Source organism: Maylandia zebra, linkage group LG10, assembly GCF_041146795.1.
Source record: "Maylandia zebra isolate NMK-2024a linkage group LG10, Mzebra_GT3a, whole genome shotgun sequence".
In the NCBI taxonomy this organism is placed as follows: Eukaryota; Metazoa; Chordata; class Actinopteri; order Cichliformes; family Cichlidae; genus Maylandia; species Maylandia zebra.
Window position 1 is genome coordinate 8,215,511 of NC_135176.1, and position 27,047 is coordinate 8,242,557.

Sequence of the window (27,047 nt, forward strand, 5' to 3'; positions counted from 1 at the left end):
TTGACAGACCTCAAAGGGACTTTTAGAAGAGGTGATATTCTCTAGATTACTTTGTGAGCAATGCTGCACCCACAACCGCAAATCAGATTGCACTGCTCAGACATTTTCTTTCCCTCTTGTCCCATGAGCGCACACAACAGAGCTGATCCCCAAGGGTGCTTGAAGCACAGTTTTGACAGTGTTGTTGAGGATACATTGAGCATGGGTCGCCTAAAGCAGCATACTAACCTGAAGAAAGCATGCATGCTGACAAACTCACTCACCTCCCCGTAAGATTTAAGCACTAATTCATGAGGATGAGCTGATATAATGGCCTGATAACCACAAAGTGCATGAGGTTAATAGTCGGACTAAAAGGACGCAGTTTGCGTGGTGATTGTTTACTGTAATACGTTGTTTTCAATATGCAAGGGAAAGCCAAGCAGAGCAGATGTCTCCCTGTAGTCCATCAAGCTCACCGGCTGTTTGTTAGTCCTGGAGGACTTGCTCGGGGTGGAACAAACACCTCCACTGGGGAGGATGATGAAGGATATCAGGTAGCTCACAATCTGTCATCATCTAACTCTAAAAGCTCAGCAGCAATGGAGGGGCAACAAAAATGGAGCTTTTAGCAGACACTTACTGCCAAATTCCAATTGAACCAGAAACCAAAAGGATATTTGAGGATCAGTAATGTTTGAACTTCCCCTCTATCTGCCTCTCTCTTTCTCTCTCTCAAATTCATTCAAGGCATTTTCTCCCTCCGGGCTTTCCTCACATGGCCACTTCACGTGGGAGTGTATCAGAGTCTTTCTATGACTGCATTAACTTTGGCCTTCAGAAAGAGCTCTCTCTCTCTCTCTCTAGAAAAAAAAGGAAAAAAAGACAAAAAGGCTTCGCCTGCAGACCATTTAATCATAAGCTGTAGCCCACTTTGGTATGTGAAGTGCACTTGCCAATGAGATGCTGCACGGTGTGATGGAAAACCTCTCTGCTACAGCGATTCAGCATGCTGTTGATTCCTAATCAATCTTTATTTTCAGTAATTCAAAAGAACACGCGGCACTGACGTTGTACGAGTCAGATCTCCCCGAATATGCAGAATTTTCTGCAGCCCGATGTGGAGATTTTCTCAAACTTCTATATTTGATTTATTAATAACGCTAGCTGGAATTAGATGAGCAATAACTGGCAGTTTCTGTGCTAATAAGGAGAGCTTGCTCAGCACGAGGAATAACAAAGAACTATAAGCACGAGCCACGGGGCATGTCAACAGGGAGCAGAGGTGGGGGAAAAACAATCTGTCAGTGCGTCAGAGCATCCATCACTCCATCACCACTGATTGCAGTGAGAGGCGTGATGGGGCACAGCCGGCTGACTTTCTCTCAAACAGCCGCTCCTGAACTTTATCATGCTGAGAACTCCAACACAGATCGGCTATTTGCGAGGGATCCCACAGATTAATGAACGGATGGATGAATTTCCACATGTGAGAAATGAGATTCAACTGTTACATTTTATGTGACGCCCTGAAGGTCCCCCAAGGTCCCTCGATTCAGCAATCACTGCTCGAGACGTCCTTGCTCTGCCTGCTTTTTTTTTTTTTTTTTGTTAAAGAGGTGATTTAGCTCCTAAACTACCCATATAGGTCACACTGATGCTCTGATTGTACAATCTCTCTCTCCGTGGGGGAGATAAAGTGGAGTGGAAAAAAAAAACTTTTATTCATTCCAGACTTGCAATCGATGGGACTTGTCTGTGAAGTGGATCAATAATGCCTCCCTTTGAAATCATCAATCACGTCAGTGGTGAATTTAAAAAGCGTAATTAGGAACAGCGTTCTTAAACATCCTGTATTGACGTCTTCTTTGGTATGGAGAAAGACACCATTCTGCATCATTAACTTTGTATTATTGCCTGATGGAGCCTGCTGCTGCTACTTCCCCACCTGCTGAACTCGGAGCGCTCTGTGTGATTGGGCTTTCAGACCAAATTCTCCCTTCTTTCACTTGCTGATGGGGGGAAGTGAAGCTTGCAGGCCTAAATTGGCTGAAGTATTGTAATAAGCCCGGTCCATACTGGAGCTCAGGCCGCGGCTTCACAAAGCTTTGTATCAGAAATGTTTACGGGACTGAGCACGTGTAATTTTCTCTGTAATAATCTTATCTGATTACTTTTGCGGAGGCTCCAACGTGACAAGACATTACATAGCCGTGAGCACACATTCTTAAGCTTCCACAACTGGCCACGGTCTTCAGTGTTGTCGGTCTGTCTCTCTCTTGTAATAAAAATGGTATCAATACTGCAGAGAGGGCAGGTGGGCGATTGTAATGGAGTAATTTATTTTAGTTGTCACAGAAAAATAAGTCTTTGATTAGGGAGCTATACACATCAGGCTGCACAAATAGAACCTTTCATCAAATCACAAAGCATGTGACACTATTGACCAGGAGTCCTCTATCTGGGTTTTTATCTTCCCCAACAAGATTCATAATACAATATGTGAGCAGCACAATGAGGCAAAATGCAAGCAGAATATAGCATAATATAGCTCATGCTCAAGGCAAGTCATGTGCCATTCTTCCAGATGAGTAGGAAATTTTGGTCAGAGATGCGCACAAACAAGCTTAGAGGTAAATGAGCAATATTCAATATTCAAGGTTAGAATACTGATTATTGAAGTTAAATGGCAGGTCAAAACATCCTCACCTCAAGGCTGCTCACTCGTTTTCTTTTCGTGAAGTTTTCCGGATTATGCTTTAAATTCATAAATGAATTTCAAGACATCTAGGAGGGAATATACAAATGGGTGACTGAACTTTACTTGAGCTACATGTCCAAAAATATGAAGCATAACACCTATACACCTTGTATATACCTATACATGTACTGACGTGAAAATATATACATTGATGAGTATGAAATCATGCCACAGTACTTAATGTCACTGGGTCTCAACCCTGACTGACAGCTGCTCTTCACAGCAATCCCTGAAAACATTTGTGCTGCCTTAAAAACATTTGATTCAGCTTTTAGTCTCCGTCATGTTCAGATGCTTACAGCATTGCAAACTAGAGACCTGTATCAGATTAAAGGGAAAAAATACCTTCAATAAAATTTCAGTGGACTGATGCATTGTTTCACCGAGTTTCTGCACTCTCTCAAGCTTACATTTTATTCCACTCTGACACCTCTTTCATATACTGAGTTGCGTTAATGTTAACAGGTATGTGTTTAATTCTGTTTGATTTTGCTTTAGTGAATTTTAGATCATTTGCTTAATTATTGAATTGAATTATTACTTGTTTTTTAAATTTTGATTTGTACCCATTATACTTTATTGTATTTACTTTGCCTTTAGATTAGTTTGGACTTTACAGGGAATTTTGTTTGTTTTTGTTTATGTCGTATTTTATTTTGCCATACACTATTCTGATTATTTAAGCTATCTTGACATAGGTTGTGTTTAAGTTTTCCAACTGCTGTAACAAAAGAATTTCCAATTTTCTGTGATGAATAAATTATAAATCCAACTCCGATGAATGCTGTCTCATTTCACTCTGTACTGTACCACTGTACATGGTTGAAATGATAATAAAAGCCACTTGACTTGACTTGACTTGAATGCCATAGCACATGATTTACACCATTTTCACACTCCTGAAACCATTCAGTAAACTTGTGTACCCTTTAGATAGGAGCACTGTCATATATGTAAGTCCATAATATGTTTCATACCTTACCACAGCTGATGAAGCTGCTGTTATTTTGTCTACAAAGCTCGTTAACCAAATCTAATTAGACTGAAGAAAAATAGACAGCTAAAGGCTAATATTTATTTACTGGCCTATGTAGGAACTATTTTAATGTATTTCACTAATTTCACGTCTAAATATTCAGCCGTCCAATCGCGCTTCAAGTTCACTGTCCCTTTAAACCACTCGGGCGTCCTGCGCAGCGCACGGCGCAGTCTGGAACGGTCCCAGCTACAGCGCATGCGCCAGAAGTTGCTGCCGCAGACAGCAGCAACAGCAGTGATTCGGCAGCACAGGGCAACGGGAGAAAATCTGTCCGTTTTAAACCATGGCGACGTACTAAACGATGCCTTTCGCAGAGGTAAACGGAGAGTAAGTAGTTGTATCTTTATAACACGCCTGCTGTCCGACACCGTGTGACGTCCTCTGAGAGTGTGGCGTAAATATTAGGAAAGGTTGAGAAGGCAACAATGGGACTGTGTATGTTTCAGACTGGCTGGCTAGGTTAGCTAGCCAGGAGCCTGGGCAGTCAGCTGGCACGCTGACTGGTAACATACAGGTTTATAGCAACTGTACTGCTCTCCTGCATTGGCCCTGTATCTACTGTAAAGCTCCCATCAAAGGCTTAAATCTCTCTGATACTCAACTATGTTTTAGTTAGAGGGAAAAGCCATAAATTCTCGATTAGAGCTGATGATAACTGTACAAACTGGGCTTGTGTTGTGTTCAGCTGGTTAGCTAGTTTATATTGTGCAATGTGACAGCCACCAGTGCGGATTAAGCTGAGCTGTATTTGCCTGCTAAAGTATCATCGTCATCATCATCACACTCGTATGTTCACAGATTAAAAATGTCATCAACAATGATGCAGGTAGTTTTGCGCCTCATCTCAAGCTAAATCGTAAGTGGTTCTCCAATAAGAAGCCAGTTGCGGATGAAAGTTACAAGTTAGGTTATTTTATACTGCTTGCTACCTTCAAAGTTGTCTACCCCTGGCTAGTGTCCGATATAATCATGAAAGCGTGCAACCATTTGCCAAGATTTAGAGTCTCGGCCGTCTCCACTCGACTGTACAGATGCTGTGCGCCCTCCTTGCTCTCCAGGCGCGTCTGCAAATGGCACCTCTTAAACATAACGCCACGGGGAAGTGTTTCCACCTGCAAAAGCAAGTGTTAAAGGTGATAACAAAAGGTTGACGTCACCGAGCTCATCCTGATCCTGCCGCACAACCTCGACCGCTGAGGAGGTGGAGAAGGAGGAGGAGGAGTGCAGGAGTAGTTTCAGAGGACGAGAACAGCTTCTGTTTTTAATGCTAGGACGTCTAATGGTTCGTGTCTGGAAGGAAAAGGTCTATCTCTGATCAAATTTCGGGTATCCTAAGGGCGCACTTAACTAATGGGATCATATCGACGTTTCTCCCCCTCCGAGCCCAATCTTTACACGGCGGAATGTTAATGTTGTCACAGCCTGTCCGTGTTGTCTTTGGCTGCTCTGCTTTTATTGCTGTAATCGGTCTGTAATGTCATGGAGCTTGTGACGGATTTGATTAAAAGGCAACTCTTCTGTTCTATGACTGACCGGACTATGGAAGTTATCTGCTTTGTGCTTCACATGGTAAGATGATAAAACTGTGAAATATCCAGCGATTTAAAAAAATAAACTAATAAAAGTGTTTTGTCTACATTTGCATGCCCCTTTGAAATAAAAAAAAAAAAAAAAAAAAAAAAAATATATAAAAATAAAATAATAATCTGTCGTTATGTAAAAAAGCCTTTTATCTCTTCTTTACCACGACAAAGGTGGGACTGTCTAGTCTATAGCAACGAGGGAAGGATGTGCTCTGTGATATCCAGCGCTTACTCAAACAAGAGCCTCACATTACTTGCCCAGAAGTGCAGTTTTGCAATGTAGCTTTCTTCCTCTATATTTTCCAAAGAGCGGATAATTAAATTTCAGACCTTGTTGTCGGGGAAACTCGGGGGGCGCGGGGGGTGTCCCTAGAACTGTATTTTTTATTTTATTTTTATTTTTTTGGGCAATTATCGTGTAGCAGGAACCCTCTTTGCATTGGGATGCTATGTTTCCCAGCACAATGAAGCTTAATTGGGGCTCAACAGCAAATTAATATAAGGCCTCTGCCCATCTGTAAAATGCAGTTCACCTCTAATGACAGCAGTTATGTCAGTGAATATATCTCTGTGTGTGTGCCACTGGGTATGTGGTTGCTTCTATTTAGGTCTCAAAATGACGTGTTTGCTCTTAGTTATAGAGGCTGCAGATAAGTCTGGATGTCATGAGCGCATGGTTCATTCGTTCATGTCACGCTGGTCAGCTCTGTAGAAAATTACAGCGTTCCAGCAAATTGAAATACCACTTGAATGTATGTGTTAATTAGATCTCTGCATGCCTTTTCAAAAGTGTCTCTCCTCCTCTGCCCATGAGTCATGTGCTGACTCTTTGACCTGTCACCACAAATCCTGAGTCTTTGCTGAGGGCAAACTGAAAGAAAAGCAAAGTTTTTTCCCCCCCTTTTTTTTTTTTCACCTTCCCAGCCAGCCACTGACAAATTTGAACATATTGATCTACACTAAGGGCAGAGGAGGGCAATTTCCTCTAAAGTACTTGTGCAGCATCTTGGCTGCTATTGCCTCTGTTTGTTGTGGCCCGCAGGTGACGTAAAACTATGGCATGGGGGGGGAAAAAAAGCTACATATTGTAGAGAACACACATGATTAGAGGCTTTAGAATAAGTCGAGTGTGATTGTAATGCACGCCTACGCAGTTTTCCAGACGCTATTCTTACACGTTGTTCTTGCAAACACATGGCAAAGCAGATATTAGTGAGTGATGACTAGCTTCACAAGGTTCAAACCAATCATTGTGAGCACCTTACACTGAAGCCCAGATGGTTTTGTGTTGCAGAAGGTTCTCCATTCGACAGCCAAATTGTCTGATTCCCAACATTAGGCTTGTTTCAGACAGCAGTAATAAGAGGATAACATCAAAGCTCTGCTTTATTTCTGAGAGACTTCAGAGCAAGACTATGAATAACAGATCACAAGGTACAAAGAGTGAACCAGAGAACTTAGGCAGCTTTTATGTTTCAGCTGTTGTTGGGATTCACGGGGAGCTCATTAAAACACATTGAGGAAGAGTCCCGATCCTCTGATTGTTGACTGTGAAATTGCTCAGCTAACCAACATATTTTTGATGCAATGATTTTTCTGTGCCGGAATGAGCCTCTTGGCTGATGCTCATTCAAAGCCAGTGATTTGATGTAGCATTTTAGAGACTGTACTTGAAATGGAAATGTGTAACCGTGTGCTCTTCCCCCAGTGCAATACATGTGTACCTTTCTTTTTTTTTCTTTTCCTGCAGGGTCCTGTGTATGTTTAATCGCTCACAGGTGTTGTCAGTGAATTTTATGCCCAGCATATTTTCTATTTTCCACACCTGATCATTTTAGATGAGAATGATTTGTTGACTAGTTCCATTTGCTAAATAAGGCTGCCCCTCTACCCAGGTGCCAGGCAGAAGGACTGAGATTTCCTAGGTACCATTGATCTTTCCGCCAGCTCCACCTTTCAGTCCTCCCATCACCAGGGCAGCTGTCAGCCCACACTCACCCACTCAGCCACCCACCACTTGGAGAAACTCTCTCTGAGGCCACCCAATGTCTTCTCAGCTGAATGAGTCTGGTTTCAGACAGTGAACAGATGTTTGGTAGCCTCTGTGAGAAAGTCAGGAGACTCAGTATGTGGGTCAAACGCAGGTCAGACTCAGCATAGAGAACTGCAGCCACATGATACATCCAGATCAAGTGTTTACAACATGATGGGCAACTTCTGGATATCTCTGAGAAAAGAGACTCAACTGCAGGACTGAGGCTGTGGGTCAGCTGTTTGCATGGTATTCAGTTTGGTTCATGTGGGTGCTTTTATTTTGTGCAGTGACCGCAGGCAGTAGCCTTCATATGAAGATACAGTTTGTTTCTTTGTTTGCTGCATTTTTGTGCATAGATTTGCATGCTAGCTGGCAGGTCCAATTAGGGTAACAAAAAAAAGAAAAGAAAAATAAAGCCTCACTCTTGCTTGGTAGTTTGCATAATCAGCAAAGCCGAGCCCTTAAGCCAGGGAGTGATGTTACAAACACAAGGAGCAAAGGGCTTTCTGAAACTGTTATGTCTTCAGCTTGAGGGTAATCATGGACAAATCTCTAAGCCTCACAGTGCCATTCACAGCAATAACAACAGTTAGTGCAGTAGGGCTAGGTCTAGGAGAGCATCTGTGTGATCAGGCTTGTCAGAGGCATTGCAGATGACGGGGTTGTTTATCCACCTCCATCTTCACAGGAACAGCAGAAGAGCAGGGCAGATACTGTTATCTGTTTATGGCACAAGAGAAGGGCATCTCAGTTGGATCACTGACCCTCCACGGGCACTCTCCGCCTCCTAGTACCAAGCGCTGTCTAATAAGAGGTCGCCAGACGAGTCCCATATCACTCTTAAGTGATCCTAATAGATGCCATTAGCATGTCCACGGTTATTGCTGCAGTTTTCCACTGACCATGCCAACTGTACATGTCAGGGCATCATTATCCACCGACAGGGAGGCTCAGAGTCTGACCCAAGTCTGTGGGGTCAGAAAGAATGCCACAACAAAGCAGCAGTGAAGCTGTAGAGGATATCAAGTGGTGGGGATATAGGGGAGAGTGAGCTCAAAGTGTCATAGTTGGCACAGACATTAGATAAAGCTTAGCTACAAGAGGATTAGAGAGGGAGGAGATGTAAAATGCTCTCGGCTAATTGGGCTTTATTTTTAATATTTCAGAGGGTTCATTAGACACTAAATTGGTGAAGTATTTCAGCTCTGTCTGTTGCCTGAGAGCCTTTTTCGGGACAAGCTTTACAACCTGAATAATGGCATAATTTTTGTTAAGGCCTGGTCATTGAAAATAGCACACTGGTATATTAAAATTCTCCCTTTTCCCCCTCCTGTTACAAGGTTAGATTTCATCTTTTTTGCCCAAATACAAGCTTAGTTGCAGGCCTACATCTGGGTCAGTGCATTCTGACTTCATCTACTTGACTTTTTTTGTTTTTTTCCTCTATGTAATTTTGAGCAGGTCACAGTTGCCTGAAGGATATACTTTAGGGTATCATACAGTTGTCTTTCAAACTGACAAAGCAGTGAATGACTTTGACAGTGGGTATGGGGCTCAGAGGCTTGGTCTGGGTGTTAAGCTCTGTGCTGGAAAGGGACGTAGGCTGTGCTGAGAGAGCTGTCGAGAGCGGTCAGTGCACAGCGCTTTGCCATGACCCTCCACAGCTTATCATCAGTTACACCACTTCTCCGGGCCTCAGTGTGTGGGTGTGTTTTTTCTGTGTCCGTGCAGCGTGCTGGAGACAGAGTGGTGCTTAGAATGGGGTCCTTTATAACCTCCTAACCCTCTGGTCCTGTTTGCTTCCATTGTTGGCCACAGTGAATGGTATCTCCGTGCCTTGAAAAGTAACCAGATGACATTCTTCCTGTTGTTCAAAAGGGCCTGGGGTTCCGTTGTAAAAAGCATCTGAAAGGATAGGCTAAGACTGTGACCTTCAGAGGCTAATCTCTGGCATGTCATTCAGTGCCTATTTGAAGCAAATGCAGACCTTTCTCCCTGGTAGCAACGCACCAGTTCAAACAAAGAAATTCCTTATCAGTTTTCAACACTTAGACTTTTAAAAACAGTCAAGATAGTTTTGGGGTTTTTTTTCCTTCTCCATAAAGGAACCAGAGGATGTTTTGTAGCAGCTGAAGTGAATCGTTATTCCAGACAGGCAGTGTGTCTGACACCTACATTGTCCAAACAGTCTCTTCAGCCTGTGACTGAGCCCTCTGTACACAGACCTGTGGCATCAGCAGCCCCTCTGTACTGAATGCTGAAATACCGCTGCTGCTGTGAAAGCAATGGGGATGAAATGCACTTAGTGAGACAGTAAACATCGGTGAGCTCTCAAACTATCTTACGTTGTTTATGTCTCCTCTCCGGTGTATTTGCTGTGTTCAGCTGGCTGAGTTTCCTGGAATGTGCAGAGATGCGGTTGTCGCTCTGTAGGGGGATGTTGGCTTTAATCACAGTTCATAGTTCAACTCTGTAGTTGGACTCAACTGAGCAGCAATCAGACAAGAGTCACATTATTCTTCTGAACTGGAAGACCACACTTGATGTAGCTGTTTTATTATGAAATTTGCTCAACAGATTCAGATCATTTTCCCCCTCTTGTATATGAAGAGTTTGAAAAATGAGCTATTTAAACTTTGAACCACAACTATTGCATTTCTGACAACACTTGAAAGGGAGCAGCCTTCACAGCATAATACGGTACTGCTATTTAGTTGTAAAGTTTTACTTTTCATGACTCGCTCTTTAACAGATGCTTTTAGTCCACACCTAATGAGACTTTACCATTCATCTATTCAAGGGGATTTGCTTTTCAGCAAATTCACTTTAGTGGCATTGAGCTGTCTTTGTGCTTGTCTAAAAGATCTGAGAGCAGGCCTCCCATTGCAATGTTTCGTCTGTGCTTCATGTGTACCACCTGTATGGGGTTAAGACTAGGGTCAGACCTCTTGCAGAAGTCCATTGTCTGGGTTCCCGTTTTAAGCTGGATTGTGCTAAGGACTGACAAAAGGAAAAAGCTGTCAGGTTTATAGGGCCTCTTTCGTCAGGCATCTTTCAACAATAAATGATTGGCATATCTCCTGCCATTTCCCCCTTTTGTTTGCGGCCATTGAGTTTGAGAGCAAATAATGAAATTGACCATTACGTGCGATTTGTTTGCATCCCCTGCCCGCGTCCCTGAGCACATGCGCACACATAAAAAAAGCGAGGTTGTTTACAAAGGAAGCATTGGATTAGAAAAGGAAAATGCCAACTTTTATCATGCCACTGCACAAGCATTTTGCATTAGTCAGAAAATATCCCCTGAAGTAGTGTAACATCCGCAGAATGTGATTGAGATAGAGGGGGGAGACAGGGTGGGAGCAAAGGAAGAAGGGTGGGCCACAATTTGAAAGGCATACTTGAAAGTACTTGCAGTAAAGAGTCCTGAGGCAGGTCATGTTGCTGTGTGACAGAAAAGCATTCGTCTTGCTGTGTATCTGACGTCCCAGGGTCTCATTGCGAGGGCTTGCCTTCTCTGCGTGTCAGCTTTCTGTAATTAATAGCCAGTAGCCCGCTTACCCCATCAAGGGACCAGGTGCTGCTTAGATCTGCTCTGGCATGGAAAGACGGCAGATAAGCTGGTCGTGGGTTTTACAGTTATCAGGATAAAACCCACAGATGTCACCAGCCTCTCTATATAACTCAGTTGATTGTGTACATATAAACACAGTTGTAGACCTCAAACAAAGGGATGAATTTTAGTGGTTCACCGCTGATGGACGGCTTGTTGGTAAAGGATGCGGTTCATTTAGTCTATTTTGTGTCAAGCACCATTGTGCTCATGTCCTGTGCTGTTTAGCAGGACTTGCGGCCCTGACAGATTGCCATCCCGATGGGGAGATTTACCCAGCCAGCACTGCCAATGGCACTGACACCATCATTAGACTTTGATCAGCTGCATTCTGCAAGGGGAAGAAGAGAGAGTAATATTCTTGATCTAATTACTAAGAGACATTTCAGGCAGTGTAATGTGTGATTTAACCTCTTGTCAGGGGCTATAAAAGGAAGCTGGGTTAATCTTCCTGGCAACCTCTTTTCCACGCAGGGGAGAGTGCCTTTAAATTTCCTTTTCCTAGGAAGCTACTAAAGACCAGCATCCCAGTGTGGTATGCTAGCACCACTTCTCCTGGCCTTCTAGTTGACATCTCTCAAGGCGAGAGTTCTCTGACCTTTGAATGTTCGCAACAGCTGGTTTGCAGGAACTCGTGCATTTGCAGAATTGCAAGAAGAACAAAAAACCCTGTCCTTTGACTTCTGTATGCTTCCTCCAAATGGATTGTTTTGCAGCCTCCTTTGTTACTCTCCCTCGTTCTTTTGCTCCCTCTCCATCACCACCCACACACTGCAGCATGAAGAGTGCAGGGGACTTGATTGAACAAATAGATTGTAAGTGGAAACGAGGGGTTTGGGTTAATCAGTCAAACATAGTTAAACAATTCTTTGGACATGAAGGGATTAGTCTTGCCTGCGTTGAGCTCATCAGAACCAATTCTTCCCAGTGCTGGCTAGGCTTTTAGGGCCAAGGGCCATGGCCTCTCTGGCTCCATGGAGAACCACACACGCACCCCTCAGCATGCTCCATTGCCTCTGAATGCCCCACCACTCTCCTCTTCCTTTGTTACAGACTACAATTGGAATGATGGATTAGCAAATTAAATGCAGACCTTTCTATTCATGGCTATTCTCGCTTAAAGTCTCATTCACTGGATCTATCACAAACCTGCTTTAAAATGGTTACCAGGTTCACTCCATGTCTTCTAATTCCTTCACAAACATGTCTTTTACACTTAAACATTTTGTGAGAAAATGGTCCACTGACTTTTTCCCACCATAAAGGGCTCTCTGTATCTTGTTTTTACAGGATGACTTCCTGTACGCTTTCTTCCCGCTTCTTTTTTTTTCCCCCTCTTTTAAACTGAGTGCTGATCACACTGATAGGAAGTGGCCCTGATATGATGATGTGTTGGCAAACGCAGAGTGTACAGCTGCAGCCAGCCTGAGCCTGCTCTAAATTAACCGTGTCACTGTCTTTTCCATGTTCCTGAGAGCTGAGCACTGACCCTGTTGGCCCATTCATATTGCATTTTTTCTGATATCATGTTATTTCACAGTTTTAATTGATGAGATAAATGGATTTACTCACTCAAATATAGGTCTCTCTCATATATATACATATACATATATACCCTGATGGTAAGCGCATCATGGACAAAAGTAAAACAATGTCGGATGTGCCACGCAATGCTCAATTGGTGGGAACTAGTGCGTTAGCGCAGTTAGCTTGTTAATGTGTTGACACCGTCCAGCCTCACGCACGGGACAATCCGTGTTAACTCGTTAACGGAGATTTGCCGCGTTATGTCATTTTAACGAGATTAACGCTGACGGCACTAGCGGGAACACAACGAATATGACTGCACATTTACACCGACATCATCCTAGTGCAAAGTCAAGTGGAACCAGACAAAAATAACAAGCAGGCATGCTACAAACTTTACCCGAGTCATTTAGACAGCACATGATTCTCCTTATGGGGACCTGTGACAAAGTGGCTAGGACAGAATTCATTTGCCATTTGTCACTTGCATATATTGTTATTTTGTGTTCCGTTATCCTATAGTCTATCATAATGCTTTAATGTAAACACAGCACATGCAACCTTGGCTCTACATACTATCCCGGGTCTGTTTGTGGTAGCATTGGTTATATTAATTTCATCTGTGCAAAGGTACTTAAAGCTAAATGTCACTTCATCATTAATTGATTTGGATTCTTTCATTTGTTTATGTAGTTTGGTTATACTTACCACTGTTTGTTCCTTTGAGCAGGTCCTATGTGTAAAACAAGTATGTCGGAAGGGCCGCCCCAGTACTTCCTGATTTTATAGGATATGATGTCACTGATCATGTCAATTGGGTGTAACCAAATGAAGGGGTGTTTCTTTTGTGTAAAATTGTTTATTTCATTTAAAATAACCTAATGAAGTGAAGAGATTGACTTTTCAAACTGTTTAGTTGGGTGAATGAGTTTGTTAAGTGGAAAAATTATTTTATTCCTGTTTCTTTGTCTAGACTGTGTTATTTAGTCTACCCTGTTTTCCCAATGGTAGAGGTTAATGAGATCCAGGTGTGAGTGGAATTCTGTATAAAGCAGGTGAGATTTTGACTGACAGGTTCTTATGTTTTTGTGAAACAATTGTTGAAAGGCAACGCCAGAAAATAAAGAACACTTAAAAGAAACTTGAACAGTCTGCAGATGCTGTCTTCCTATCACTTTCCATGCTGCTTATGTTACGCTACTTCACAGAACCTGATATGTGTAATATGCTGCTGAGAATATGCCCCAGAAGAAGCGTATAGTATAGCTTTTATTTTGGAAAGAGCCATCTCTCTGTAACAAACTCTCTTTTCCAAAGATGAGTGATTTCCCGATCAGATAGATTATTTTTATTATTATTATTTTGATGTTTCAGCAACATTAAATTTAAAAGCTTTATAATTTTAATAAATGACAAATTAAAAAGGCATGAATATATATATATATATATATATATATATATATATATATATATATATATATATTATTATTACACACACACACTTACTTTCTTGTCTGTTTACCACTGCCGCAAAAACATTGCCTTCCTATCTCTGCTTCCTCTGTCCCACAATTCGTCCTCCAGTGCAGTGTGGGGGGTGGATTGCTGTGCTCTGTAGAGACCCCAATTAGCAGGACAAGCATGCCTGTTGAAGGTCACTCCCAGAGCTTTGGTGTGAGAAAAAAGGAGGGCTGGGCCAGTGAGAAGTAGCTCTGACAGTGACCGGGCTGAGACTCAGCTGGACCCCAGAGTTCTCACACAACAACAACACTTTTTTAACCTTCTTAGCAGTTTGCATGATGTTAGCAAAAAGTGGCTGAGGGTTTTGCTAAAGGTCAAGTGTTCTCGGTGGATTGTCATACTATACTGCGACCATATCTGAGAGATCCATTTGTCATTAGCTCCAAAGTCCCCTACTTCATCAGCCCGTGTCTGGTGTCTGCTATCTCTGCCTGATTGATGGCTCTGTCCTTATTGCAGGGAACTGGGGTCGATGGCAAAAAATTTGCTGCTGGGTGCATTAATGCTGTGTTCAGTGGCATAGACCTTTGAGCACGCCTCATCAGTCTTGAATCATTGCACGGCCACAGGAGATCTGTATGAGCAGGCATGATGCAAGACAGGGAGAGAGGGGGAGCTAGGGACAGGAAAAGGAGTTTTAATCAGCTGGGTTAACTCTGTTACTCACATGACCCTATGTCACTGCTACAGGAGTATACTTAAATATTTTAAGCTTCAGAAGCCAATGCCAATGTTTACCAGTTTTCAATTTATTTGTCATGTTTTTGTTGTGATTTACTGATCTGTGCTAGGGGAAATGAAGAAATCTCCATCGTAAAACATTATTTAATGGCTTTAAAATATTTTTGTCTTCATTGCGAAATCTTGGAACATTTAACCAGCTTAAAATCACAGATAAATATCAACCATTTTCATGATTAATTGGCCTTTTATTTATTTATAATCTCTGTCAGAACTGTCTGAAATGGTTAGAAGGTAAGTTAAATCTGCTTCTTTTCATCACAGAAAAGAGCAAACTAATGGTTGCATGTAGCAGTTAACGGTTTCTTTTGCAGCTGAATTTTGCAATTCACTTGCAAAATAAACACATTTGTCTGTGCAAAACAGTATTAACTTCAGTATCTGGCTGTGTTCAAATTCTGAATTAAAGCTGCTCAGTGATTTAATTTAATATTCATAAAATAGTCCTGTGTTTGATTATGACATTTAGCCTGTTTGCTTTGGTATTGTAGAGATTGTTGATTGTTTGTATAATAAACCAGTACCTGTGTAGGAGTAAAAACTGTGGAGCCATGACAACACCAGTATACACCAACAGAGTGTGTGTAGGCTCACTGTCAGACAGGCAGACGGAGGGGCCCTCACAGCCTGGGAGGGCCAGATGTTCCCATGCAGACACAGAGGTGATATGTTTGCCATACTGGGCCTGTATTTGCCTGGCTCTCCACAGAGTCACCGGCTGGCTGCCCGATACCCCGAGCTGTTGTGTGCTGGGGAAAGAGCTGGGGTGGAGAGGCACGCACATAAACTCTGGAGATGAAAGAAACCTGCAAATGTCTTGTGTGTTGCCAGGGGCAAAAGAAGCACCTCTCATACAGTGCTGTCCACTGGAGAAAGAGCTGCATTTGCCTTCTTTTTTTTTTGTCCTCTCTCAGATGACCACCAGATACGAGAAGGGCTGGGTTCAGCATCGCTGGAAGGCCAGGCTGAATGTTAGAGCTGCTATGGAGGCGGCTGACCTTCCCAACCTTTAATAGACACTGGAGGGACGTAGATTAGCCTTTACTGAATACATATACAATGTTGTTTATAACAGGGAAATGGCTATCTGTTTTTGACGTGTATGACAACAGATCTGGTCGTCGCCACCAGACCTGCAACTCTTTAATCTATTTTTACCAGCTGAACAAGTGGACGGTAAAAACCTGCATTTTCTGGCTTTAAAAGCTGAAACATGTTGCAGTGTTTTCCACACATTGCCTTTTATAAACCAATAAGCAATTAAACAGCATACAACATACCAGAGTTTAAGATGAAGCGCTAGTTCACTAAAATTCTTTTAGAGGTCAGTGTTTATTAATTGCAGCATGGCCCTGAGTTATTGAAGCATCTAGATTTTTAAAATTACTGATATTCTTAAGCCACACTTAAGACTTTAAGTTATCTAAACCAAGCATGTGAGAAATGCGACGGCATTAAATAGGAAGAATTCTGGTAAACACAGTTGTAATGGAGGGCATTAAAGCAGAATTGTTGACGTGAGTTTTCCCGCAGAGTTGGATCAGGCATACGTCTAATTAAAGTTCTTTCTTTATGTGTTTGTACTGGTGTCTATACAGCTCATATGGGAGAGAGGCCAGTTAGTATAATGGCACAGTGGATAAATCTCTCACAGCAGGCCTGTGTAACACTGGAAGCTGTTTTTGTGTGTTAAGCCCTTTTAGGATGATTTGTGAGAGTCAGCGCTTACACAGTTCTGCTAAGCAGAGCTGCTCTGACCCTGCACCCCCACTAAATCAGTTCAGCCCTTGCAAACAGGCCAGAGCTGGTTAATACTGGGTCAATAATATGGGTCTGAGTGGGACAAACACACAGAGACTTAACTTTTTTTCCCTCTCTTAAACACAGCATACATGTCAATAATAAGGCAGTGGATATACAGAGGAGGTCATTATTCCTACAGGGGGAAGTCACTAGTGCATATGTACGTGTGTGTATGTCGTTTTCTTTACATGTTGTGTATGTGTATGTGTGAGAGAGAGAGAGAGCAGGAGAGAGTGAGAGCTGGGTGAACAGCTGCATTGATTTGGTTTTGTTTGCTGTCTACTCAGAGCAGAAATGTAAGCCGTGGGAACACCTGGAGAGTGGGGAAAATGGGAGAAGAGGTGGTGGTGGTGTCAGCTCTGCCCCTGGCTCTGTACCAAGCATACATGGATGCACAAACGCACACACACACACACCTCACATGTGTGAGGGCAGCCTGGGATCCCAATCAGCAGCACTTAACAAAGCTTTCCTCTTTCTGCCTTTAATCGCAGGCTCAATTTGTCACTGGGGTGTCCAATTTCTGATAAGCGCTTTGACTGAGAGAGGAGAGGTGGGGAAGAACACAAAATGGATGCACCTGCTAACAAATGAAATCAAACCACTCCATCTTCATTTCCCCCCTTTTCCACCAGCTGGAACAATGCTGCCTTGCTTAGCTCTCGGCACATTGAGTTATTTCCCACTAACTGGAGTTATTTCCCCCCACTAACCAGCTAGAGGGCCTGGCTGACTTGCAGTCAAATAGGTAGCATCGCCTGATCCTTTAATGTCAAATTCTTCCACACTGACCATCCTCCTCCTGCTGGCTGAATATTGTTTAGTAGGTCCCTCCTTTTTTTTGGTTTATAGCTGTAAGATGGGAAAAGTTAAGGATGAGACGTTCCATTCTCAGATTTCTGACCATCAGAGTACTTCGTGTAGCTTTACTTGTGAGGCTAAGTATGGAAGTCAATCCTTTGAGATATTTTGAGGTAGGTATTGAGGCCAAATGGCCCAATTTCCTTGCTGACGTGCATTTTCATTTGTGCGTGTTGGGACAAGTTCATTGTCGGGCTTGTTATTTTTGTGCATCAATATAATTGTTTTGTACACTGAGTCTAATTGCAGTATATCGCATTACTTTATCCTGCTTCTAAGACAACTGTGCAATTTGTTACAGAGCCACATACAAAGCAAGCAGCTTGAAAAAAACAGCTGCCTCAGGTCTGGTGATTTCTATCACTTGCTGCACATACCACAACAAGCACACACTCACAATACACAATACTGCATTCTACTCTAGTTAGTGTTGGTGTCTAACCATAATATTCCAGTCCGGTACCAAAGCCCACAGTGTAACATCTGACACAGCAGCATGTGACTCAGCACATTGTTGTCTGGTGTGATGTGAGGATATGTGAAGATAACACAGATGTGGTGGCACCAGTGAGGAGATGAAAAGAGCGGCGATGATAATGGTGTGTTTGTGTGAGCGCTGTATCTGGTTGTGTGATCTGATGGTTACCAGAAGGCTGGATTAGCATTGGAGTTCTTGCAGCTATGATTCTTAAACTTTTCTTCTTCTTTATTTAGGACTATTGTCAAGATGCTACAGCCTCACTCTGGTAGCACTCGTACTTCCTTTTTACATTTGCTTCCAAGCGATCAAGTCAAATGGTAATTGCAGCACCGAGCAAAGACGTGGCCAGTATTTGAACCTTATCACGAGTGACTTTTGAACAGCCTCTCAGTAATTTAAATACGTGCCAATCAGAACTCCTCTAAGCTGAATTAAAACAGTTAGGAAATCAATTCCAATCTCCAGTGTTGCTTTATGAAATCTTTGCTTTCCTCTTCTTTTACTGTATGTCAGGTCTTTTTTTCCCCTCCCTCAAGTGTTTTAAGAGTCATGTCTGAGAATAGACTGGCTCTTTCCTCACTGAGGCATGCCCAGCTTCTGGCTGTGCTCTCGATGGATTTGCTGCAGATAAATAAATAACTAGGCTGGCACCCCTCACTTTGGTTCCCCTCTGTTTTGGCAGGCCATCCACACTGCATTTTCTATCAGGTGTAAACATGTCTGTCAAACGGCGCAGTCAGGGGCCCCAGCATTTTGGCATTCATGACGCCATGCATGCACCGCTGCCAGCACTTTCTGTCTGCCCGTCTGACCTTGGCCAGCCTTGACGTGGCTGAGCACACTTAGCTCTACCTTCCACTTTTGTAGAGCTCTTGGGGAAGCCAAGCAGGCTTAAGTGGCTGTTAGTGAAACTGACCCCAAGTTGAAGAACGGACTTTGGCTGGCTGTCCTTGCAGCAGTTATGTGGTGGATGGGTAATGACCATGACATAGCTGTGGCATACATATCCTAGCTAGACCAGGACACTTGCAGGCGGATACGTTTTCATTCTCTCATCTCGCTACCATGTCGCTGTCATCATCTCCACTGTGACGAGCCGTGGTCATCATCCAAGAGGCTACGAACTACTGATGCAAATACAAAACAGGACAAATGGGGTCAGCCTGATAAGAGAAGAGGCCTCTTACTGTCAGGGTTACTGTCCTTTTCTCAGTTTCATGGTGCACAACTTCTCTAAGAGTCTGTGTTCTCATCCTGAAACCAACCCTCCATATCTGACACCTATGCAAAGATTTAGCCAATCCAACTGTGGACTGTGCAGTATTCTAGGGGCATGCTGCCTCTCTCCGCTCCACATCCACCGTCTCACCTCGGGGAACTGTCACTCTTTCATCAGTTAGTTACTGAGCATTCATACCGTCTCCCAGTTGTTTCACAAACCCCTCCCTCCCTCTAAAGAAGAGCATCTTCAAGTAGCTGTCTTCCTCTCTCCCACAGTATTGCAGCAGTTTCCTTACTTGACAGATTTATCCCTGACACACTCTTGCAACTTGGAAACCACTACTTTACAGACTCTCAATTTGTGTGCAAGTTGAGTTTGGGTTGGCTGTCTTCTCTTCTGCTTCTTCTTCTTTCTTTTCTTTTCTTTTTTCTTTTCTTTTTTTTTTTTTAACCCTCTGCTCGTGATCAGAGCTATCTCCCACTCTCTCGCCCTTTCTCTTTTGGCGAGATAACACTCGGGGTTGATGAGGGGATCTCTGCTAACTGAAAAGCAAACGGCCCATCCCGAACGCCTCGGGATGTGCTGGAGTCATCAGGATCCATTGTGTGAAACTGTGAAACCAGCCTGTCATAGCCTAACACGCCCGTGTCCCTCAGCTAGCAACAGCAATCCTTCCTGCCTCTGTTGTTTGTGCAGCCTGATGGGCTAATGAAGGCCATACCAAAGTGTTATTTCTTCCCACCGTGCTCAAGAGCCAAGGCTTTTTCCCCTTTCTTTTGACAGAATACTCTGGTTTGGTATTCAAGGGTAAAAAGCTGTTCTCATCTTCCTGCTCTTTTTTTTTCTTCTTTCTTTACCTCCTATTCAGACTCAGCTTGCAAAGAAAAGTAATTTCACTCTTTCTGTCCCTGAGAGAATCAACACAGTGAAGTTGCATTGAATTCCTGCTGCAACATTTTTTTTCTTGGCTCTATTTCAGACCCATAACCTGGGGGTAAACATGCAATTAAAATAACAGCAGCCTGCTTTCTCCACCACTCTCTTCTTCAGCTGTTAGCGCAAGCCATGTACAACATGGTGACTAGGCTCTCCTAATTGCTTTTGCTCATAATTGGTATAGAAAAACTGCTAATATAATACCAGCATCCAAACATGCTTTCTCACCTTATTTCCCCGACCTTCCCCCTCCTTCATTGTATTTCTGCACAAATATTGTAGATGTCTGCTTCTAATTAGCTTATTTTCTGTGACCCCCCCCCCTCCCCCCATTTTAATATGCTATGCAATTAGCCTGATGCTATTTCCAAATTTCTAACAAATGCAGATTATAGTTGATGGAGAGGATATTGATCAAAACAATCAGCACATAAATGCAGTCAGCTGGTCTCATTTCCTAAATGGCTTCCATCTATCCTCTTCCTCCTTCACTTCTCTGTAATCTTTTTTTTTTTTCAAACTTTCAGATGGCTTTCTATTTCTCCTTCCCCAGTGAGGAATGAAAAGAAAATATAGGTCAGCTTTTATGGGAGCAATTTGACACATGACACAAGCCATGCGCATCACTTGCTCAAGTCCTGATTTGTCTTCTTGCCTTTATTTGTCTATAATGAAAGCCGCACAGTTATTCACACGCTTTATTACAGTTCTATAAGTAGCTGGTGGAGACTTGCCGAGTCACGCCCCCCCCCCCCCCCCCCCCCCCCCCCAATACTTTGAGAACCCCGTAGTGTCTGTCTGCACGGGGCTGATAGTGTGAGACGCCTGGCTAAACTCCACCAAGCCAATCCCTGCTCCACAGGCCTTCCCAGCTGGCTTGGCTGGGCCTCCTTATACGCAACTGTGTTTCCACTTATAACAGGAGGGGCTTGTCTCTGTACGACAAGGACTATTAGGTGATTAGGGTAGATATTTACCTGAATGGATGGGCAGCTTGAGGGTCAAGCTCCCTGTTTAGAGTAGGCTAAACCCCCTGGTAGTTACAGGGCAATTTGGACAGCCAGCAGGCGACCGAGTCATGTGTCCAATTACATCCTGCAGAGAGGCACCTCCAACTATCGCGAGCTTGGTCCCTGTCTGGATCTGACACTCTGTCAGGTGTATTCGTGCCGCTTCTGATACAAATAGTCTGAGTGTTGGGAGGGGGGGAAAAAAAGAAAGCCTCCATGGGGGTGTGTGCCTTTTGTAGAAAGTGCCACTGTTTGGCGTGTGATGTATATTTGAAGTCACTGTGGCAGTGGTGCTGAAAGGCAAGTCAGTAAACGTCAGGCTTCTGTCTGTCGGGTTTCATGTCCGCCTGCTCTGCGCTACAAAGCAGAGCGTCAGCTTGGGCATTACCATAGGCTGACCTTTGTTTCTGCACTCCCCACTGCACACTTTTCTGACATTCAGGGGCGCTGTGGGGGAGGCAGGAAGGGGGTGGCCTGTTGGGTGGTTGGGTTTTTTTGCATGTAGTGTGTTGTGTGTGTTCTTACAACAAATTAACGGACAGTTATGTGCTCGGTTTTGTTTTGTTTTCCCCAACATCATTTCACTCTGCTGCCACCGTTCTGCTTTTGAAACCCTCCTAACAAAGACACTGCTGTATTTGATATTTAGCTTTCCTCCACACCAAACCTGCCTGTTGTCAAAGAGATTGCTGTTATCTTTCTGTGAAATCTTGGCATCCTGATAAATGAGAGAGGGCTGGAAATCTTGCCTGCTGACATCAAGGCACCATGTACCTAAAATCCTTCCAAGGCCAGAGGGAAAAGAATAACATATCAACCCAATTAAAGTTAATGCATGGTGACACGCTGAATTGAGGGCAGGGATTGCAGCCATATGGCAGTCCAGGCTGTAAATCAGAAGGCACAGGAAAGGGGAGGAGGATGAGAGGAGTGGGAGCAGAGGCCAAGCAACAGAAAAGGTGACGCAGTGTCAGTGCGGCAGAACACCCCCGAAATCCTCAGATCCATCTCAGAACTGCCCCCTCCCCATGCAGCACCCTAAGGTGCAATCCCCTCAGGTGTCTGTGTAGAACTGGCAGCTTCATTAAGGCTTGTTTTTTTGTTTTGTTTTTTTTTTTGGGGGGGGGGGGGGGTGTCTCTACTTCTTGCTGGGAGGATTTAAATGAGCTGTCATCCTGACCTTTTTGAGCTCCTGCTTTTTAAAGCAAGTTCAGCCCCCGCCACCCCTCTACTACCACCCTAAACCCGGTACCCTTCTTTCTTCCTTTTCACCTTTCTCTCTCGCTTTGTCACTCTTTCCTCCACTTGTCTCTTCTCCCCGCAGGGGGGAAGACACTTTTAAGCCATCACCCTGCGGCAGACAGGCATGGCAAGGTTGTTATGTGGGTAATTGCCTCTCTCATAGACGCTTGTTTGTCTGCGCTCACTTGCCACCCTCCTCTGATGCCACACGGCAAACGGGGAGGGCACGGACTCTGTAGACTTAATTTGCTCCCTGACTGTTCTTCAGTGCTGATTAAGCAAGCATCTGTGGTGTTTTTGAATACAGCAGTAAGCCAAGTGGAGCATGGCTAACGTTTTCTCCCTCACTGTTACATCAAATTATTGCACAAAGTGGCAGACATTTATGGGAGCCATAGCCATGTTTATTCATTTCTTTCCACCCGTCCCTAGCTGACTCCATTGTTTAATGTCCCCGAAATAAGGGCCTCTTTGAGGTCTGGAGGACTGCAGTATCGATCAGAGACGCACTAACTTGTCAGAGCCAGGCCTCTTGAGTGTGTTCTTTTTGGGTATACAGGAGTCATTAATTTCCTCTGCCACGGTCTGATAGTGGCAGAGAATTAAAGTGTGGGTAGCGGGGTCCAACTAGGTGACTAACATGCAAGTCGAGTAGGAGGAGGGACTGAGTCGATTTAAAGCTGCCAGTCCCTCAGGCCCAGCCTGCCCGTTTTACTTCAGCTGTTTGATGTTTAATTGAAGTTGTTATTGGCATCAAATGTCACCTTACCCGATGCTCCAGGTGTGAATCAGTTTCTAATTGAAAGGTAACTATGTCTCCCTCAGCCCCGTGCCTCAGGGGACTTGCTACTGAGTTCTATTTGCCTGCACCCAGCCTCTGCATCGACAGGCACCATGTGCTGCCTTGGAGTTATGTCTGACCTCTCCCTCTCTTTTTCTCTCCACAGTGTGAGGAGAAGTGTGTGTCCCATGTTGCATTAGTGTCTGTGTGAAATGCTGGCCTGTCTGCCAGGGCCAGGTGACCTCCCCCTCCAGCTTCTCCCCCACACGCAGATGAACACTGGACTTCAGAAATGTAAGTACTGCTCTCGGGACACACATGCACACTGTTAACTACCACCACCACCACCACCACCATCATCCCACACAGCAAACCAAGCTGTTACAATCCTGCTGGCCGCCCCACATTAGATCCCCATGCCAACCCTGGCCTGGATCTCTTCTGCAGCTCTGTGTTAAAACCAGAAAGAGTGAGAGTGAGAGAGAATATTTTAGTGCTCCAGGACCATAGATCTGTCTTCAAGGGAAATTAAGATGAACCGCACCATTAATTTGCTGATGAAAGGCAAACCGACTCCCTCCCTCTCTCATCGCCCCTGAGGATCTGTCTGTCACAAGAGTGTGGTCCTGTGTGCTCACTGCAACATTGCATGTGTTTGAACATGAGCATCTCAGCTACTTTTCACCATCAGGAAGAGTCAGTTACTGTCAGACTTGCAGACAGATTGCGGCTGAGTGGTTTTGCCCCGATGATCTTGTAATGTGGGTGAATTTAAGAAGCAATCTGCTGGCCCGGTTTAACAGCAGAGTAGTCAGTGCCGGCCCGCTGAATTCAATGTGTTTGAATTTTACAACTGCTGAAAAACTTGGACACTTTTGGGTGTCAGCAGCACAAATGGAGAGTCGAAGTCAGCAAATGCCAGCGAGAGCGCAGACTTCAGAGGCTCTGACAAGTGATGATGAAGGAGAAAAATACACAAAGAAACAGTAGATTACCGTTCTTTGTTTTTAAGAGTAAATATATTCACATTTTGTTATGAATTGCACAGTTTGTCCATTTGATGCCAGGTCACAGTCATACTTGCCTTTTGTTTCATCTTCAGTTAGTTTTTTATACCCAGCAGATCAGTCACGTCTGAGACATTATGCTCAATACTTTTGGTCAGCTTTATTTACACAAAACGTCTTGGTCTCCTTTTCCTCCTGTCTCCTCCCTGAGCTCAGCTCCAGGCGTGACCCATTTCTACTGCCCTTTTTTTTTCTTTTTCTTTTTTTTTGTAAAATGCTCCAGCTCATCAAGACTGTAATTTCAGAATCACAGTAATCAGCCAACCCCCAGGAGATCGGCAAGCGCGAGGGAGTCTGCTAAGTGCCAGCGTCTGTTGCCTCACTCAGGCAGGCTTGTGACATGGTACAGCCATCAGCCAGACTCTTTCCCTGCTCTTCCTTTATGTGACACACTAAGACAACTGGAGCTCAATTTGTTTTTTCTGCTCAGGACTGTAATCCATTTAGGTGATGGAGTGTGCTTCCCACAGCCACGGCCATTCCTAGAAGTGTAATTCCAGTCCTCTTTTTTTTTTTTTTTTCTTATCATTTTCTCATAATGCTTTTCATCTGTTAGTCAAACAGGCGCCGACCCGAATGTCATGTGAACTGTATCATTTTTATCAAAGTGCCATGAAAAAAGTGAATTTGAAAAGAAATAGGCTCTCTCTGGTTTGCCTCTTTTACCACCCATAATCTATCACCTGTAGCTCACCTCCTGCATGTTAGCAGTCTTAGCAGTTGTCAGGCCTGAACCCTCGAGTAATGCTCCACCGTCTCCCTGCTGGCTGTCCACAGAGTTCACTGTCTCTCCAGAGCTTCTATCGCTTACCCAGCACAGAAGATAATTTGACAGCTTGACTCCGTGAGAGATGTGCTCGACTGCTTTTAGGTGAAATTCATAGACTGGTTGTTACTTGAAATCTTTATTCAGTGCACTGACAAGTCCTTGCAAAAAAAGAAAAAGGGGGAAAAAAAAGCTCAGATGGGAGGTTTACATAATTAGCTCCTATTTGTTTTGCTATTCTTGAGCTCAAGCCTTTCAGCTACTCGGTGCTCCCTAATGCCGAGTCTTGTGTAACACAATCTTGTCTTTGACACTTTCCCACCACTCAATAATCACCAAGAGCTCCAAAACGCCAGGCTGGCTGTGCCCTGCCTCTCCTCCTGCGGGGGAATCTGCGCACTGGAGAGTCATTTAAAGTTACGAGCTTGCAGGCTGCTGTCAGAGGCAAGGCCAGGGCAGCTGCTCTATTTATCATCAGGGAGTGTCTGCTAACAGATGACGGCTGTGAAATGTAAAGACTGTCGGAGGAGCAGATCAGGTACGCTAAGAGACAGCGGGTCACGAAGAAAACTGCTCATCCTCCAGGCAGGATGACTCAAGTACCAGGAAGTGGCCCTTGGTCCTCACATCTCACAGGCAGAACAAACTGTGAGTACAGCTGGGCCACTTGGCTGATTCTCACATCTTAGTCCCCACTGAGATCAAAAGCAACCTTCTCTACCTCCTCTCCTCATAATAGTTTTCATTTTCTTTGAAGGTTATGCTCTCTTCATAACTCGGCAAAAATGTAGGGAGGTCTCTTCACGTGAGAAACCAAACTCATGTCTAATTTGATGCCGAAGCTTCAGACCTAATTTCCTGCTCTTGTGTGAAAAATGCAATTTACAGCAGCATGAGCCCCTGCTCCCTGCTGCTTAAACCTTGTTCAATAAAAACAGTAGTTTGAATAAAAGAAACCCTAATTAGTGCCTGCTGACTGTGCACTTGTGTTCCAACTAGCTCGCTTGCAGTGGGATAATTAGCGCGCGGCCAGACTGCCCTCTTTCCCCTGCTCCCTCCCTGGAAACGTGCTTAGCTGGAGATCTGAGAGATGATGTGCTTGCAGCCACCAGCAGCCGCCTACAAACTTCACTCATATTCCTCATTAACCCTCCCTTGATGCTTTAAGCCCTTCAACTAATCCAGGTTCCAGGTTAAGGTTGAAATGCTAATAAGCTACACTTGCTTACTAGAACCCATAATCAACAGCTGCCAGGAGCCTTAAGCAGATGTAAACAGCGAGAGGTCGATTTTATCCACTGTTAGTGGGGAAGCTGCTCTAAACAGTAATTTACCGATTTCATTACACATTTTACAGCGGTGATGTTAAACCCTTTATCCTGATTTGCCTTTTTTTCCCTCCGCCCTCCCCAAAATGTCAGCCTAAGCTGTGTTAACAATGTATAATCCCTTTTCCAATTTAATGGATTGGTCACTTTCCATTGGCAGTGCTTTCTTTGCTACTTGCCTGAATCTTACAACTTAAGTATAAAACTCATTACACAAATGCCAGTGGCAAAGAAATAACACTGTAGGCAGTTACATGTCTGTGGGTTAGTATTTTTTTGTTTGTTTTAATTTTTTTCTTGCTGTAGATTTCAATCTAAAAGAAACAGTTCTCTTCCCCTGCATAGAAATATGAAAAAATACACTTTTTCTTGTCAATTTAAGGTTTTTATTAAAATTGCATGTATTTTACCTTCGTTCTATTTGGATCTCTCATGTGAACTAGTCTAGAAGCCTGCACAGAAAACATGAAGTGATTTTGCATTTAGATGTGCTGTAGTTATTAAAAAGCAGGGTTATTATTTTTATTTCCATCTCCTTATTTTTATTTGTGGACATCTATTAACTCCAGTAATTTTGCATGACCTCAGTGCCATTCATCTTCTATCTGAAACAACAAGAAAACCAGCTCTCTTGTGAATGGCTGCGTCTCTTTCAAAGATGTCGCCAACAACAGGTGGGTGTGGCTGCTTCATGCTTCAGAGTGTGATTGGGATATCATCGACTGACATCACACAGAGCCAAGAGTAGAAA

The 27,047-nt window shown here is 43.7% G+C and overlaps 1 protein-coding gene across 3 annotated transcripts in view; it reads left to right on the plus strand.

The window, feature by feature from the left end:
- The first annotated feature begins 3,958 nt into the window (after window positions 1-3,958).
- Window positions 3,959-27,047, plus strand: part of fam222ba (family with sequence similarity 222 member Ba) — a 30,333-nt gene continuing 7,244 nt past the window's right edge. Inside the window, exons 1-2 of one of the 3 annotated variants that reach the window (XM_004557422.5) lie at window positions 3,959-4,106; window positions 23,302-23,429. In XM_004557422.5, coding sequence (XP_004557479.1) covers window positions 23,348-23,429 — 82 coding nt within the window. In that variant the 5' untranslated portion in view covers window positions 3,959-4,106; window positions 23,302-23,347. Of the gene's footprint in view, window positions 4,107-5,319; window positions 5,349-23,301; window positions 23,430-27,047 lie in introns of those variants that run through there. The other 2 variants (XM_004557423.5, XM_004557421.6) reach the window with 2 other exon arrangements.